The 17,833-nt window shown below is 46.8% G+C and overlaps 1 protein-coding gene across 8 annotated transcripts in view; it reads left to right on the top strand.

Moving 5' to 3' along the window:
* Positions 1-1,115: 1,115 nt before the first annotated feature.
* The window catches only part of SEMA6D (semaphorin 6D), a 43,056-nt gene continuing 26,338 nt past the window's right edge, over positions 1,116-17,833 (top strand). For all 8 annotated transcript variants that reach the window (XM_060260393.1, XM_060260388.1, XM_060260391.1 and 5 more), the window contains exons 1-11: positions 1,116-1,270; positions 1,628-1,739; positions 4,408-4,468; positions 4,560-4,622; positions 4,727-4,828; positions 6,431-6,521; positions 7,347-7,466; positions 10,296-10,384; positions 12,187-12,404; positions 12,532-12,663; positions 17,369-17,524. In XM_060260393.1, coding sequence (XP_060116376.1) covers positions 1,162-1,270; positions 1,628-1,739; positions 4,408-4,468; positions 4,560-4,622; positions 4,727-4,828; positions 6,431-6,521; positions 7,347-7,466; positions 10,296-10,384; positions 12,187-12,404; positions 12,532-12,663; positions 17,369-17,524 — 1,253 coding nt within the window. In that variant the 5' untranslated portion in view covers positions 1,116-1,161. The remainder of the gene's footprint in view (positions 1,271-1,627; positions 1,740-4,407; positions 4,469-4,559; positions 4,623-4,726; positions 4,829-6,430; positions 6,522-7,346; positions 7,467-10,295; positions 10,385-12,186; positions 12,405-12,531; positions 12,664-17,368; positions 17,525-17,833) is intronic.

Genomic DNA, 17,833 nt, shown 5'->3' with positions numbered 1-17,833 from the left:
GTGTGTGATTGCAGCCATGGTCTCCAACTTTTTAGAGCTTGCCTAGGGTTTGCAGGACCGTTGGCGTGGCGCAGATATCACCATTCCGTGTTCCACTGTGCCTTATATGGTTGAGAGACTCCAAAACAGGATGTTATCCCGTTAATGTAGAGCCAAACAAGTGAAGATACTGGGGGACCCACAAATAGATTCCTGTAGCTTTTTTATTGTTGTAAAAAAAAATAACCAAAGGCTGTGGGTAGAAAGACCAACTGGGACCAATTGGGAAAGGGAAGGTTAGTTTTTTTCTCCATGCAACTCTTCCAAGATCAAACAGCCTGTGTTAGTCCAGAGGAAACATCCAGGGCCTACTACCCATGAAAGCACACTGTAACACTAGTTGAAATTCCACCCCACGGAATTAACAACTGAAAAATGCTCAAAACTCCAGCATTTACCATTGTGGGGGAGCAAATGAAGTGGGGAATGAATTTATGAAACCCAAGAGGCTTGATTTCATTGGTCTCCGAGTTTGAATTGCCGTAGCATAGCGGTTAAAGAGAGGCATTAAGCATTCGCATGAGATAAAAAAAAAAATGGTCCCAGAGATGTAGCCCTCAAGGTAAAAAGTAAAAAGCTGGCTTGCCATTTGTGCAGCTTGTGTGTGCCTTGAATTTTGAAAGAAGCTCTAGTTAATTTGCAGGCCAAGGCATTCTTGGGTACCGTGTGGCAATTAGCGGGAGAAAGGAAAGAGATTGCAGTTTAATTAATATTCTGATCCCAGCGTTAACAATCTCCCTGCCATGTCAGCAAGCTCACATGTCCCGTTTTGTTAGCCTTGGTGACATTTGTCAGCTACCTTGAGCCGGGTGGGGGGGGCGGAGGAGAGGAGGGGAAAGCACAGTTGTAAAATTGAGCATGTTTCTTTTTTTAAGCTAACATCAGCTGGTTGCACCAAAGTTTTAATCGGGTTTGTCACATAGCAGTTTTTCTGTCGAGAAAACACAAAGGGACCTTTCAGAAGTTGCTCCCTCCCTGCTAGCATGAAGTGTGCAGAAAATATTCAGTCCTCCAGTAGGGGCTCCAACCAATAGACTCAACGCAAGGGGGGGTTGTGTTTAACTCTCTCGCAGGTGAATAGGATTGCCAAGAAGTGATTCGCGCCCCCTGCCCCTGTCTGTCATGAGGCTCCTGCTGCTCTCGGCTTGTGCGGTGCTGCTGACCGTTCCCCGATGCGATGCCGTCAGCTTCCCAGAAGATGAGGACCCGATTAACGTTGTCGACTACCACTGTGAGTAAACGGGCGAAACAGAACTCCTCAGTTGGTTTTTCGTATTCAGTGTTGTTTGTAGACCGGCGGGAATTATTCCTTCCGATGCCCCCCCTTCCATTTATTTACTCACTTTTGATGGACAACTAAAGTTACTTTTTTTTAAAAAAAGAAAGCATTACTTTGGGGTGGTTTAAAAAAAAAAAAGTGCATTTGCTGATGCTGGCTATCTTTTAGTCATTTATATTCCAGACATGACACGAGGAATTTAGTTTAAACTTTTTCCACTCCCAGCATATACAGCTAATCAATGCTTCCTATTGATCCTTGATCTCTGTAATCCTGAGTGCTGGCGTGTAACCCATTTTTAACTTGCAGATTCAAGGCAGTACCCAGTGTTTAGAGGACACCCTTCAGGCAACGAATCCCAACACAGGCTGGACTTTCAACTCATGTTGAAAATTCGAGACACACTCTATATTGCTGGCAGGTAATTTTCCCGCAGTCGGTTGATTAAATTAAAATCCCTTCCTGCTCCCCCCACCCACACACAGACACACACCCTTTCCTGATTTTACATTTAATTTGTGCGCCTTGCTTAAAAATAATTTGTGGAATCGGACGAAGAAATCAAATTGGCTGGCTGAGTCGATTGTGGAGGCCATTTGTGTGAGATACTGGCTTATAAGCATGGGTAAAAGCGTTGTAAGCTTCAATGTAAGTCTTTCCCTCCCTTATACCAGCCAGGGTATACCTCCCCCTTATACCAGCCTAGACAATTGCCTAGGCCACCAGCCATCTGGGGTGCTGAACTGGGCGCCCCACAGCCATGTAGCTAGCGGGCACAGGGGGGGGCGCAGGGTGTGCCACTACGGAGGGGCCCATGGGGGTGAGTGCAGAACGCTGGAGAGGCTGGTGGTCATCCCTCTCCCTCCTGCATGATTTAAAGAGCCTGTCAATCAGTTGATTGGCAGGCCCTTTAAATGGCATAGAAAGGGCAGTGGCACAATTTAAATTACATAGGAGTGAGTAGCTATGGGAAAGGGGCGAGGGGCCCCCAAATCCTGCTCAGGGCCGGATCTAGGGCGGGCAGAGGGGGGCGCTTGCTCCGGGCACCACCGGGGGTGGGGGGTGCCAAATTGGGTATGGAATCCATTCTATTCTATGGGCCCATAAGGGGGTGCCATTTTTTAATTTTGCCCCCCCCCCTCAAAAAACATGTCGATCTGATCCTGTCGGGGCCAGGCTCCATGGGCCCCTGGTTAGCTACAGGCCTGGCGCCCCATAAGAACATAAGAGGAGCCATGTTAGATCAGGCTAATGGCCCATCCAGTCCAACACTCTGTGTCACACAGTGGCCCAAAAAAACACCAGGTGCCATCAGGAGGTCCACTAGTGGGGCCAGGACACTAGTAGCCTAACCAACCTCACCAGATTGTTGTAAGGATAGAATGGGGGAAAGGAGAACAATGTATGCCACCCTGAATTCCTTGGAGGAGAGGGGCAGGTTAATGTAGTGGTGCCCCCAGGTAGCCAGTAGAAGACAAGACAGATCCAACTATATGGAGCACGATACATCAGGAAGCATGATTGTTTTCTTGGATTTATATCCCTCCTTTTCTATTTAGAAGAAGAAGACTGCAGATTTATACTCCGCCCTTCTCTCTGAATCAGAGACTCCTAAATCTTCTTCCCCCACAACAGACACCATGTGAGGTGGGTGGGGCTTAGAGGGCTCTCACAGCAGCTGCCCTTTCAAGGACAACTCCAGCGATAGCTATGGCTGACCCAAGACCATTCCAGCAGGCGCAAGTGGAGTCCGCACACTTAACCACTACACCAAACTGGCTCTTATTTATTACATTACAGTTATAGCCCGCCCATTCTACAAAAGGCTCAAGCATAAAAATAAACAGAGGCAACATTAGTAAACAGTGTTAAAACAATAAAACAAATAAAATCACAATGGTGCTACTACATCAGTTATAGGTAGGATCATATAATATCTTCCTCTCTCCAAAGACATCGAATCCTAGGCAGTTGGTATTAACACAAAGGGCCAGGTGGGGTGGCAACACTCTCCTATTCAGATGTCAGATGCCATCCAGAACAATTCAATCTTGCAGGCCCTGCAGAACTGCGATAAGTCTCGCAGGTCCCTGATGGCTTCTGGGAGGGTGTTCCAGATTATTGGGGCTGCCACCGAGAAGGCTCTGGTGGAATTTAGCCTAGCCTCTTTTAGACCAGGGACAACCAGAAGATTTTGGGAACTTGATCGAACATGGGGGAACATGTGAGGCAAGGCGGTCCCGCGGATAGGTCCTAGGCCATATAGGGCTTTGAAGGTCAATACCAGCACCTTAAAACGGATTCGGTCCACAACAGGGAGCCAGTGCAGTTCAGTCCATAAGAGCAGCTTGAAGAGTTCCACTTAGCCTGAGCTGATCAGAGGCTGGATATTAAGTAGGGTCAGCCATGGTCAGTGTTTGGACGAGAGCAAAGAAGATTGGATTTTCCATGCAGAGGGAAGCAATGGCAAACCACTTCTGCCTGTCTCTTGCCTAGAAACTCCTGTGGACAGGGTCACCCTGGCTTGGCTTGGTTGTGGCTCGGCAGCATGTTCTTATTCTTTCCCAAGATGGCCTAGAAGGGGTTCCCAGGAAGTTCTTTCACCCAGGACAGGCACAAAGCAGCTTAGTGCATTGCCCTCCAGCAATGCCTGGGCCCCAATCTCCATTGATGTGAGCAGGAGTTAGAAGAAGAAGAAGATGATGACATTGGATTTATATCCCGCCCTCCACTCTGAATTAGAGTCTCAGAGCAGCCCACAATCACCTTTTCCTTCCTCCCCCAAAACAAACACCCTGTGAGGTGGGTGGGGCTGAGAGATCTATCACAGAAGCCGCCCTTTCAAGGACAACCTCTGCCAGAGCTATGGCTGACCCAAGGCCATTCCAGCAGGTGCAAGTGGAGGAGTGGGGAATCAAACCCGGTTCTTCCAGATGAGAGTCCATGCACTTCACCGCTACACCAAACTGGCTCTCTACACCAAACTGTCTCTGGGAGCAATGGTAGCACCATGTTGGTTGATGCAAAGAGGGTGGTACCAGTTGTTGATTTTTTTTCCCTCCCCTCTTATTCCCTTCTTTCTCCTGCAGGGATCAAGTTTACACTGTAAACTTGAATGAACTTCCAAAGGGAGAAGTTGTTCCAAGCAAGGTAAACAAGAGTAGGGGGAACACACTTGGATTTCAGGAGCAAAGGCTTTTCAGGTTAAAGACTGAGCAGTGTCCTTGTTTCATTGGAACAGAAATTAACATGGCGATCGAAGCAGCAAGACAGAGAGAACTGCGCCATGAAGGGCAAACACAAAGTGAGTCGTGTCTGGGTTTTGCAAGCAAAAACATTTTGAACCACCTTGGTGGAGTGGAAAGTGGATGGACATATAATACATCACCTCTGTTCTTCTTTTTTTAGGACGAATGCCATAATTTTATTAAAGTCTTTGTTCCCAGGAATGACGAGATGGTGTTTGTCTGCGGAACAAATGCTTTTAACCCCATGTGCCGTTACTATAGGGTAAGGACGTCGGTTCGGCAAAGCTTACAGGTGGCTACCTGCCTTGGGCCCTGACTTGTCAGGAGAAAGGCAAGCGAATCAGTATGTTGAATACGATTTTTAACAAGCCAACCCCCTGATGTGCAAACGGCCTTCAGTGCTGCAAGCATCTCCAATATGAACACTGAGCCTGGAAATGAATTGAGGCTGGAATAGAACAGATGCATCTTTCGATAGAAACAGAGATAGGGGTCTGAATCGACGGTCTCTTGCTCACAGATGTAGTATCAACCATGTTCTGTGATGCCGTTGCACTACCAAATGAACATCAGGGGACCCCTTAGCCCTACACTCCATGTTGCGTGCACTCTGCTGGAATTTTACAGAGTTAAACTGAAAGCCAAAGGGCAGGTGGTAACCCAGTCTTGCCACATCTCTGTTCTCTTTCCCACGCAGCATCCAAACCCTGCCCTGAACCTCAAAAGACCTCTCTCGTGGGCAGTAATGGTAGGGGAGGGGCTGAGGCTCAGTGAAAGAACCCCTGCTTTGCATGCAGAAGGTCCCAAGTTCAATCCCCAGCACCTCCAGTTGAAAGGACCAGGCAGTAAGTGATGTGAAAGTCCCTCCGCTTGAGACCCTGGAGAGCCATGGCCAATCTGAGTAGACCAGGGGTGGCCTACGGTAGCTCTCCAGATTTTTTTTGCCTACAACTCCCATCAGCCCCAGCCAGCATGGCCAATGGCTGGGGCTGATGGGAGTTGTAGGCAAAAAACATCTGGAGAGCTACCGTTGGCCACCCCTGGAATAGACTAACCTAACATAGATGGACCAGCAGTGTAGTAGCTTCACGGTCGTTGTGGACATCAGTATCTCCTGAGGAATGACCCGCTCCCTATTTGGAGCCATGACGCTGCTGAAAGTTTTATGGTCCCCCACCGCCTTCAGCTGCCGCTGAAGGTGTTCATGCACTGGTTGTTCCTCCAGCTCGATTTGGGACCCTAGAGAGTTGCTGTCCAACACCAATTGTCATGAAGTTTGTAGAACCTCTCCCCATGACAGAGGTGAAGTTCTGCCTGTGTGCACAACTCCTTGCAGAAGAGTTCTTATCCTGAACATTCTGGAAGATTAGATTTAAGCAGGGGTAGAATTCTAGCAGGAGCTCCTTTGCATATTAGGCCACACCCCCTGATGTATCCAATCCTCCAAGAGCTTACAAAAAAAGACCCTTGTAAGTTCTTGCCTACATCAGGGGGTGTGGCCTAATATGCAAAGGAGCTCCTGCTAGAATTCCACCTTGGATTTAAGGCTGACCAAAGTCATCACACTGAATGATGGTGTATGTCGAACAGTGCTGCACCCTGGGCTTTTTTTTTTTTTAGCAGGAACGCAGCTCTGGCTGGCTTGGCATCAGGGGGTGTGGTGTAATATGCAAATGAGTTCCTGCTGGACCTTTTCTACAAAAAGCCCTGTGTGAAACATCAGGGGGTGTGGCCTAATATGCAAATGACTCCATGCTAGGTCTTTTCTACCAAAAAAGTCCTGGTTGCACCCCACCCCGCATCATGCTGGCTTATGGAGCTCGAAGTGGCACCTACAAACAATGTATTTTGTTTCCTTCCTTAGTTGAATACATTGGAGTACGATGGCGAAGAAATTAGTGGCTTGGCAAGATGCCCGTTCGATGCCAGGCAAACCAATGTTGCCCTCTTTGCTGGTAAGAACATTTTGGGTAATAAATCCTAACGGTGAAAAATGTAGTAAGGGAGAATGTTGAAAGAAGTTTGGGGAAACTATATGGCGCCAATGTGCCTCTACATAGAAACATTTCATTTAAAGCACATTTTTAGGGATTAGACTTTAGGTTGCCAACTATGATCCCCTCCCTCCACATCTGTGCTGAGTCCAAAAATAATTGTTTTTGCCACTGACAATCCAAAGATGTAATGAAAGATAGGAAACATTTAAAACTCCTCATCCCCTGCTTTCAATTTGCAATTCTCCATCTAGATTTCATTTTTTTCCTGTATAGATTGAACTCAGGATTCTTTTTTGTAGAAACAATGGGGTTTTTTGTGAAACAATGGTGACATCAGGGGTGTGTGGCTTAATATGCAAATGAGTTCCTGCTGGGCTTTTTCTACAAAAAAGGCCTGCTGAATGTTGCCCTTGAATGACCAATGGTCTGACTTGGTAGAAGGCCACTTCATGTGCTGAGGTGTCCATGTTTGTCTTGTTAGAGTGTTGTTAAATTACTTTCTCGTGCAGGAAAGGGAAAGGACCACTTCTAAATCTATCAGTTTCCCACACAAGTCTTAAACTACTCTTCCTCCTAAGACCCCCAGAACCTGATCACAGATGAGAAGGCTGGGTTGCTCCTGTCCTCAGGCTGGTGTCTGGAGACCATAGTTGTCTCCCAGGGATACATGCATTGGCCGTTCCTGTACTGGGGAGAGGGTATCACAGAGCAGAACTAGTATGGGATTAGCTAAACTCATGGGTTATGTTGATAGTTAATATCCCATCATGACTCTTGTTATAGATGGCAAACTGTATTCAGCAACTGTCGCAGATTTCCTGGCAAGTGATGCTGTCATTTACCGAAGTATGGGGGACGGGTCAGCACTAAGAACGATAAAATATGATTCCAAGTGGATAAAAGGTACTTTAAAAGTGTGCTGTTGTTGTCATTATCATCATTTCACAGTTATGTTGTGGTGCTTTTAACTGAAGAATGTATGTATGTGCAGGGATGTATGCTGTTGGCTGGGGCCGAGTATTGATACCATTGTTTCAGATTTCTGTTATTTTCTGTTCAATTTCTTTTGCTGCTGAGTAGATTTTTCTAAAAGCTTAGCTCACTGTTTCCCAAATGACAGATAGCTGAGGCACATTTCCCCCCCCAAATGGCATAAGACTGAAGTCATGCTTGCCTCATGTGCCAATTTTAGCCAGGTGTAAGAATTGCTCACCACACACACATACATACACTGGAATGCTTCTGCATTACTTTGTGAGTCTCTGTTCTGAATGTGTCGACAAAAATGAAACTAGAACAGTGAAGCATACAGAGAAGGCAAACAGCCTCTTCTGGAGGGGGGTAGCTAACCAGATAAATGTTTTATTTGGAAAAATCCTATGCCTCTTCAGAGAACCCGTCCGAGGCCACTTACATAATAAAACATCATAAAAAGAGCATAAAAGTTATTAAAAACAGCATTCAGAATCATGACCAGCGGGCAAAAGAACACGAAATGTGGAAACAGCTTGAAATGGGTCTTAAACATTTCTCAGGCTAAAAGCAGACTATAATTTTTTTTTAATAATCAGTTAATTAACAGCCTGGGTAAACAAATTGTTTTACCTGGTTCCTAAAAGAAAATAGTGCAGGCAGCAGGCAAGCCCTCAAAAGGAAGTGTCTTCCACAGATGAGGTGCCACCACTAAAAAAGCCCTTTCTGTATCTTGTCCCTTGTAGCAACGCAATACACAGTTCTTTACCATTTTTATATTGAAATTTGGTAGAAATCTTCAGGTTTCTTCTCTTATGCAAGAATATTTTTTTAAAAAAACACTTCTGCATTCCCCCCCCCCTCATCTAGTTCATCGGGGGTGGGGGGGGGTCCGACCTATCTCAGCCACACTGTTTGTGTGCAAACATTGTAGCATGCCTCAAGTGTCATGCAGAGTCCAAAAGCCTGGAACCCATTTTTCAGCTTTCCATTTGGCCTTGGACTGAAAACTTTTCCCACCTCCCCCGATCAAACAGATTAATGAATGAAGCTGGAGTCACAAAGACCTGAACTGTTAAGACAGTTCCCCAGAGGCTTTTTTTTACACCCCATTAGCCGACATTAAAGCCTACGCATTCGTTTTAAGCTTGACTTCATATGTAGCTGGACGTCCTAAAGTGCTTTGAGTTGTGGAGTGCGCGCTTGAGTCTGTGCAAAACCCACAACAAAGACTTTTGGCAGCCGTAGCCAACAGATCAGAATGGAGCGCCCCAACAGTAGCCTGTTTGTAAGCGCCACAGTTGAGGCATGAACACCTGCAGCCGAAGGATACACACAGCCGGAGTGGGACCCTGTGAGATTCACACGGGACAGCCCTGACCCACAGTACAGAGTGCTTTTGATGCCACTCTTTTAGCAAATCGTTGTTGGCTTCTGCTGATCTAGGGTTTATTTTTCCCCTTTGTTATGAGGGCCGGATCTGACATAAATGAGACCTTGTCAGGCCAGGCCACGTGAGTACCTATTTAAGATTCAGTAGCAGAGATATAAATTTTATAAAAGATACAGACAAACATAATTAAAGTTCAAAAAAAGACAAAAAACAACATGCTTAAAACATTAGCACTTGTTGGTCTTAAAATTACTTTCTTTGTATCTCTCCCATGGGATCCAGGGAACTGGGCAAAGGAAGCGCTGGCTGTTTCCTTCCATCCCCAAGGGACTGGGAGAGGGGGGAGCCTCGGCCAATAGAAGGAAGAGAGGCTTGGCTCAGTATCTCTGCTGTGTGATTGAGAGAGCCTGGCAAAGCAAGCTTTCCCTTCCCCCTTCTGATGGGAGGAGCCTCAGCCGATGGAGGAAACAGAAGCTTAGCTCTGTAGCTCTTATTCAATTAAGCAAGCCTGGCAAAGCAAGCTGTGATGCAGAAGGAAGCAAGGGAGAGGGAGAAGGAAATAGATGACAGCCAGTTGCTCCGGGGCCTTCTAGGAGCCCTCTGAGGGCCTGATTTGGCTCCTGGGCCGCATGTTTGACACCCCTGCTCTGGAGGGAAAGAAATATGTGCAAAATTGGTCTTCACTGGGTCACAATTGTTAAACTGCAACGTTTTCCTGTTCCATCTCTGGAAAGAATTGGGGATGGGTGGGATTTGCTCCACTGTCAGTGTTCCCTCCAAGCTGAGTTAGCGTGAGCTGGCTCACGGATTTTTTAGCTTCCAGCTCACAGATTTTTGTCTCAGCTCAGGAAGGATGACCCCAGAGCACACTAATTTATGCAGTAGCTCATGACTTTAATGCCAGTTGCTCACAAGACTGCAAGATCTCATCAGATCTCAGAAACTCTATACAGTCGGCCCCTCCAAGCAACACCAGGGTTGTGACACAGAGGCAGGCATCTTATCTGGGAGAACCGGGTTTGATTCCCCACTCCTCCACTTGCAGCTTCTGGAATGGACTTGGGTCAGCCATAGCTCTCGCAGGAGTTATCCTTGAAAGGGCAGCTTCTGGGAGAGCTCTCTCAGCCCCATCCACCCCACAGGTGTCTGTTGTGGGGGAAGAAGAAAAAAGAAGATTGTAAGCCACTCTGAGACTCTGATTCAGAGAGAATTTTCTTCCTCTTAGTTCCTCTTAGGGAAGCCTGTTACATGAGCAACACATCTCTTTTCTTTCTTTAGCACTGGTCTGTGAAGGCTGTGTGTAGCACTGTAATGCTTTACTTTCCATGAGGAATACTTTTAACCCCCTTTTTTCATCCACGTTCCAGAGCCCCACTTCCTCCACGCCATCGAATATGGGAATTTTGTGTATTTCTTCTTCCGAGAGATTGCGGTGGAGCATAATAATTTAGGCAAGGTAAGAGTAAATACAGCTGTTTGTTATGATAAGCTACAAAGTCTCGAGATGGTTTTCAGAGGAATCAAATATGCTTGTTATGGAATGCTGTGCCTTGTTTCCTTTCTACAAGGACCAGTTAAAAAAACAAATAATCGAGCTGGTACTTTCATACTTCTAATTGCTTGGGGAGCTGGTGGAATGCGGTTTTTCTTTCCCCTTCAAATATCACAGGTAGCCATGTATGGCACATTTACTCTGCTATGCTACCCTAAACAGAATTGCACTGTTCCAAGTCCACAGATGCCAGTGGGATTAGAGGAGCATAACTGTGTTGAGGATTGCAGTAGCGTAGTGTAATATTTTTTTATTAGGAGCCTTCAAAATATCACTAAGTAGTTTTTGAGCTGTCACCGCCCCAACCGCTTCATCAGGCTGGGTGTTCAGTCCAAGAACCAAAATGGGCAGTCAAGGGAATGTCTACCCCTGGTTAGTGTATTCCACACCACAGTGCCCATTTACTTCCAGGTGCCCATTTATGGTGCCCATTTACTTCCACTACCGACAATCTAAAACACCTCTATGCGTCCATTGCAGATTGTTGAGCCGCATTGCTGGCTCAGTGACCCCAAAGGGAAGTGCTGCTCCACATGGTCAGACTATTGCAAGCAAGCATTACAGATCAGGCTGTCACAGATCAGGCTGTCACACGTGAGGCTGCCACATATTTAGTTGAAACCTGGTTTTGATGCCAGAACACAGGAGTGGCCAAATTTGCCTAACGTAAGAGCCACAAGGCATGAACATCAGATGTTTGAAGAGCTGTAGGAATGAAGGAAGGGAAAGAGAGAGAGAGAGAGAGAAAGAAAGCAAGAAAGAAAGAGAGAGAGAGATGGGGTGGAGAGAGGGGACAGGAGATATGAAAAGAAAGCAATTTTAACTTTAAATGCATTCTTTAAATGCTGGCTTGGCTTGGAGAAGTGATTTAAAGAGAGAAATGCCTTCTCCAAGCTGGCCAGTGGGATGATGGGGCTTTGAGATCCACACAATATGTGTGAAAGAGCCACAGGTGACTCCCTAGCCATAGTTTGGCCACCCCTGCCATAACATATTCCTTAAGCATGTGCAGAATGCCTTTTGACTGCTACAGCTAGAATTCAGCTATGTGGGTCCGAGCGTAAGGGCGGGTTGGCTGTTTTTTGTTAATAGTCCTCCTTTCCCGCTGCGACTCAGAGCGAATGACAGGTATATATTTTTTTCAAAAAAACCCACATCTTTTCCCGTCCATCAGTAAACAGATTATAAAATGCGATAGCATCTGAGAGGCCGATTCACCCTACAAGCCTTCAGTTTAGAAATTAGTCTTTTCCTACTACGAAAGAAAACTCCTTGTTGAGCTGTCAGTCTGTCTCTGCTAAGTCGTGGGAACAAAGGCAGGCAAAACACCAAGCTGAGCGCCTGCCTCTAAATCCCTGGTCAGCAACTAGTTTGCAGGGAGAGCCACTTTGTCAAGAGAATGGAGAAGGGACGAACCAAGACCCCGCCCCCTTCAAACAGCCTGTTCTCAAAGTCCCCATGACCACACAGCAGCCTGCTGCTCAACGTCTTTTACCTTCGGATTTGGGCCAAGCCAGACAGCCTTGTTCAGAGGGCTGGATTTGGCCCACGAACCACTCGTTGTTGATCAAAGCAGCTTTTGTCATCCCGATTCCTTTACAGATCTGCTGTTTCCATATTTGCAAAGTCGTTGTCGGTACTGAAAAGCCAGAAAACACCCACAATGATGGCTTACTCCATGGACTTTTCTTTCCCCCCCGCTGCAGGCAGTTTATTCCCGCGTGGCCCGCATATGCAAAAACGACATGGGGGGCTCGCAGCGAGTGCTGGAGAAGCACTGGACTTCGTTCCTGAAGGCTCGCCTCAACTGCTCTGTGCCGGGAGATTCGTTCTTCTACTTCGATGTGCTGCAGTCCATCACGGACATCATAGACATCAACGGAGTCCCCACGGTTGTCGGCGTCTTCACCACGCAGCTGAACAGGTGAGAGGCGAGCGGAGTACCTCCAAAAGGAGTTTCCTGATGTGCAGCTGCCAAGCCCAATGCGGCTTTGCTCACCTGGACTTTTGCAATGGTGGGCTTTCCCCCCCCTCTCTGTTGTCTTTTGCAGTATCCCAGGCTCCGCGGTGTGCGCTTTCAGCATGGAGGACATTGAAAAAGTATTCAAAGGAAGGTTTAAAGAACAAAAAACCCCTGATTCTGTTTGGACAGCTGTACCTGAAGAAAAAGTACCAAGACCAAGGTAAAAATAACAGATTGACAATCGAAATGGGGCCCTGTAGGTGCCGTGGCTTTTAGATGCGTGCCCTGACTTGTTGACTGCTTTTTGAATGCAAAAGACACCTCCCCTTTCCCCCACTGTGGCTTGCAATACAGCAGATGGGTCAACGGAATTGTTTGTCAGGAGTACAGTTGTGGGTCTCCTCTGAGGCAGTGTGCTTGCGATGAGAAAGGGCTGAGTAGAAGCACCGCGAGATGGCTTAAAGCCAGGACTCTTTTTGTAGCAGGAACTCCTTTGCGTATTAGGCCACACCCTCTGATGTAGCCAATCCTCCTGGAGTTTACAGGGCTTTTGGCACAGGGTCTCCTGTAAGCTCTTGGAGGATTGGCTACTTCAGGGATATGCGGCCTAATATGCAAAGGAGTTCCTGCTACAAAAGAAGCCCTGCTTAAGGCCTTCATTGGCAAGTCAGGAGTTTGATTAAGGCCTTTACAAGTTTGACCTGCCCTGATTATTTTTAAGTGAACCTGAGGAATAGTTCTCAGTATGTTTATGTTTCGCCCGTTCAGGTGAACACATGAAACCAACGGGCAGTGGCTGTCCAAGGTTTCAGGTGGAGGCCTTTCCCATCACCTGCTGCCTGGTCCTTCCAACTGCAGATGCCAGGGATTGAACCTAGGATCTTCTGTGTTGACACTTGGCCACTGAGTCATGCCTTCTGCCCAGCTGGGCATTTTGCAGCTGTAGAACAAGCCCACCAGGGCAGCGGCCTTCAACTTTCTGAAACCTGGAGTGTATGTTTTAATCCCCAGCAGCTCTGAATGGCAAGCATATGATGTTTGTCATGTGACAGGAAGAGGAGGAGCCAGAGTTTTTGAACCTTCCTGTATTAAAAAGGAATCCTCTTCCATCTCACCTTGCTGTCCTGCTGCTTCACTCAGCATGCACGCCAAGAGAAGCAAGGAGCATGTCCCGCCCCCCATCCTTTCTGTGGCTGTACCATAGCAGCATGTCCTTTCAAAAGTCAGCAACTCAAAACGGCAGCCCTGTGCAGGTTTGAGATTGAAGAGGTGATGCTGTGGAATCCACCTGAAAGTCCTGAGCCAGAGGTTGAAGACCTCTGCACTAGAGTATTACAAAGGGAGCTGCAGAAATATGAATGACATGAACCTTTCTTATAATGCATCGCATCTTTTAATTTTTCAAGCCCAGAATAGTCTCCTTTGCCTGGCAGTGTCTTTCCCAGGGACTCATACAGGGTCATTCCTAGCTGTTATTTGAGATCTTTTAACAGGAGAGGAAAAGGATTGAACCAGGAACCTTATGCATGCAAAGCCAAGGGGGCTATGGGGAACCTTGGTTGCCTATGCCTTCATGGTTGCCTATGCCTTGGTAACCTGTGCTTTCATGGATTTAGTGGACTTCGTGTGAAGCGCTAAGAAGCCTTTTTCTTCCGTTAGATGCTTGTGAGTTTTACAAGCCCATCTGGCCTTTTTGTCATTGGGACAACTGTGTAGCTTTTTTATAAATGTCTGGCATTTTCACTTTTGCATCTACCTTTTCACTATGGCTTTGGGGTAGGGAAATTGCAATTCAGTTTGGGGTTCAGCTTGTGAGCACCTGTCCACCAGTGGAGAAAGAGGGCCAGGATCTATGGACCATCCGTCTACCGCAGCTAGGCATGGCTTCTTTGGGACATACTTTCCTGAATATAATTGGAATTGGTTTCCCTTTTGTCATTTGCAAGAAGAGGCATGTCAAGCTCGATATTTGAGAAACAAAAAATGCTATGCATGGAGAAAGTGAAAATAGTGTTCTTCTTCTTCTTTAAGTGATTGGAAAAGTAAAACTGTCATGAAAGCTTCAACTCCAAGGATATTAATGGCTTTACATTAAGTCAATCTGGTTATGATATGTCAGCATACAGCTGTGTTTCAGATTCCTTCTTGTGTTCTACTTGATTTATATAATACCCACCTTCTTATAATGTTTTTTGAATCTTACATGATTCACGAGGCTCTTTTTATGCCCGCTTGACAAGATCTTTAATAAGTAGACATCTGAGTAGACATCTTTCGATTGATGTGAAATAAAGTAGCTAACAAATAAAGTTGATCTGTACTCTTGATAACCAGTCAGTTTAGAAAACAAACCAATGAAGATTTAATGAAGGACTGAATTAGGAACCATCATTAGGCTGACGGCCAGTAAGTATGTAACTGGGTGTGACATGAGAGATATATGGATCTCCTAAAGAGCCAGTTTGGTGTAGTGGTTAAGTGTGCAGACTCTTATTTGGGACAACCAGGTTTGATTCCCCATTCCTCCACTTGCGGCTGCTGGAATGGCCTTGGGTCAGCCATAGCTCTGGCAGAGTTGTCCTTGAAAGGGCAGCTGCTGTGAGAGCCCTCTCAGCCCCACCCACCTCACAGGGTGTCTGTTGTTGGGGAGGATGATAAAGGAGATTGTGAGCTTCTCTGAGACTTGGAGTGGATGGCGGGATATAAATCCAATGTCATCTTCTTCTTAAGTATTTTTTTATCAATTAAAGAGCAAACGGGGAGGGGGGAAATCAATTTAAATTGGACTGTGGGCAAAGAGGAGGTTAATCTTTCCTCCCCCATCACTGTCTTCATAGCAACTGGCTCCCCCAAGATGCAGGAATGGGAGTTCGATACAATACAGAATTTTGGTATATAATGTGTTTGATGCAATACAGGGGAACGGGTTACATCTCTCCCCAAAGCCCCTGCTTTTTAGCCTTAAAAATAATCAGGAGATCTGAGCCAAGATCGTGTCTCTGGTAGTTGCATTCACAATGCATATAAAAACGTAGTATTTACCTCGAGGAGACAATCATTTGGCACATAACAAAAGTTAGTTTCACAGGTGCCCCGAAATATTCAAGTGAAAAGTCATAACCCACAGAGGCACAGTCAAGCCAACTTGAAATTCATTTCAACATACTGAGCTGCCTTGAAAGCTAAGCAGAGTAATGCCCACTGGGCTGAGAAGAATGTAGCTAGGGATGGGCACGGTCCAGAAAAAAAGCAGACCGTAAAGGTTTGAGGTCCATGGGGCTTACAGGCACTCAGACCATAAACCTCCATGTTTAACAGATGGGTCAATGCCCATTTGGTCCCTACAGAAATCATTTAAAATCTAAATGGCCTTTGTGCAAAGCTCCGTAGTGCACAAGTGAAGGCGAGCAACGACTTCAACCACTTCCGGTTGGATGAAGTCGCTGCTCAGCTTTCACTCATGCACCTTGTGGCTTTTGCAAGCGCCACCAATGTGGGCTTTATGAACCTCCTGGGAGGGTGGTGGAAGGTTCGCGTTGGGGGGATGGCACGGACTGGGCTCTCGGACCACAAACTGGGCCTCAGTCTGTGGAAAAATTAGGCCCGTGCTCCAGGCCGTGCCTATCCCTAAATGTAACTGCTTAAGATAGCAGCACTGGTAGCCCTGTGTGGCTAGCAGTGGTCCTGCAGGGCTTCAGTCACAGCTCCATCGAGGGTTGCCAGGTCAGACTCAGGAAATAGCTTGGTACTTTGGGGGTGGAGCCAGGAGCAAGGGTGTGACAAGCACGATTGAACTCCAAAGGGAGTTCTGGCCATCACATTTAAAGGCCTTTCACCTTTTACACGTCTTCCCTCCATTTGGAAATAATGAAGGATAGGGGCACGTTCTTTGGGGGCTCATAGAATTGGGCCCCCTGGTCCAGTCTTCTTTAAACTTGGTGGGGTGTTTTGAGGAGAGGCACCAGATGCTATGTAGAAAATTTGGTGCCTCTACCTCAAAAAAAAACCCCAGCTCCTCAAGAGCCCCAGATATCAATTCTTTCTATCAATTCTCTCCATATATCAATTCTCCATTATACCCTATGAGAATCATTCTCTGTAGACAATAATGGAGTGCCCAGCAGACAGTTCCCTCCCCCCCCCTTTTGATAACCCTGAAGCGGGGAGAGGGGGCCTCCAAACCAGGGGATCCCCTGGCCCCAGCTGGGGATGAAGACAGCACAACCGAAGTCATAGGGACCAAATAACTAAGAATGTATTGAAACAAAATCATACAAATACGTTCAATAGAAGACTAAACCGCAATAACAATTCCCCCAAAGGTTTCACAGTTCCCTCAAAGGAGCCCCAATGAACAGGAGGTCGACTCGATTCTTCCTGCTTCGAGTCCTCTCCCAGCATCGGGGGCTCCAACCACACATCTCAACCAAAAGCTCAGGAAAAATATCAAAAGTGTTTCTGATGCATCGACAAATTGCAAAAAGCTGCAAAACCCACAAAATTCTTTTTCAGTGCTTCCAAAGACTACACGTAGAATTCCCAAGGGACAAATGGGACAGAAAATCTCCAGTAAGATTTCAAAATGGCACTGAACTCCAAAAGACTCAACTGGGGATTGGTAACCCTAGCTCCATCCCGCCCTTACCTTGGAGGAGGAGCTAAGCCTGGGGCCTTGCCTCTGCAAATCATCTACTCTGCCACTTCCCTTGTTCCTGTCCTAGGGCTTCTCATTTGCCTCAAACATGATGCAGCCTGGGCCAAATGAGAGCACTTGGCCAGGTAATGTGTAGAGGGAACGAACGCTCCCAATTGCAGTCCCCCCCCCCCAATTTGGATCATGAGTGTTCACTTTGCTCTTTCGAAAATCTTTCCCTTCTCGTTAACTTTAAAAAAAAATCGGGAAAAAAATGTTGCTTTCCTTTCAGACCTGGTTGCTGTGCAAAACACGGCCTAGCAGAGGCTTACAAAACCTCCATTGATTTCCCAGATGAAACCCTCTCTTTCATCAAATCCCACCCTTTGATGGATTCCGCCGTCCCGTCCGTCATCGAAGAGCCCTGGTTTACAAAGACGAGGGTCAGGTAAGGGAGGCGTTGAACAGGGACGCGAGGCGCAGCTCCTGCAGTGCTGAAATGCGATTCCCAGCTGCAGCCGGGCCTTTGTGTGCTGTAGCCAGAAGCGTGCTTGAAGTTGCCTTGTAACTGACACAGCTGCTCCTGGGGGTGGGGGCTCATCCGTGGCCAGAGCCCACCCATGTTCACAAGACTGGACCAGGTTTGAGTTCGCAGAGCCAGTGGGCGACAGATCGAGAAGAGCTATTCCTTGGTTCCTTGAGAGCTAACCAGCTTGGCGCACCTAGCTGATTGGCGTTTTCCAAGAAACCTGGAGAC

This window comes from Heteronotia binoei, chromosome 19, assembly GCF_032191835.1.
Source record: "Heteronotia binoei isolate CCM8104 ecotype False Entrance Well chromosome 19, APGP_CSIRO_Hbin_v1, whole genome shotgun sequence".
NCBI lineage: Eukaryota > Metazoa > Chordata > Lepidosauria > Squamata > Gekkonidae > Heteronotia > Heteronotia binoei.
This window is presented reverse-complemented; position numbering and strand designations above follow the sequence as displayed.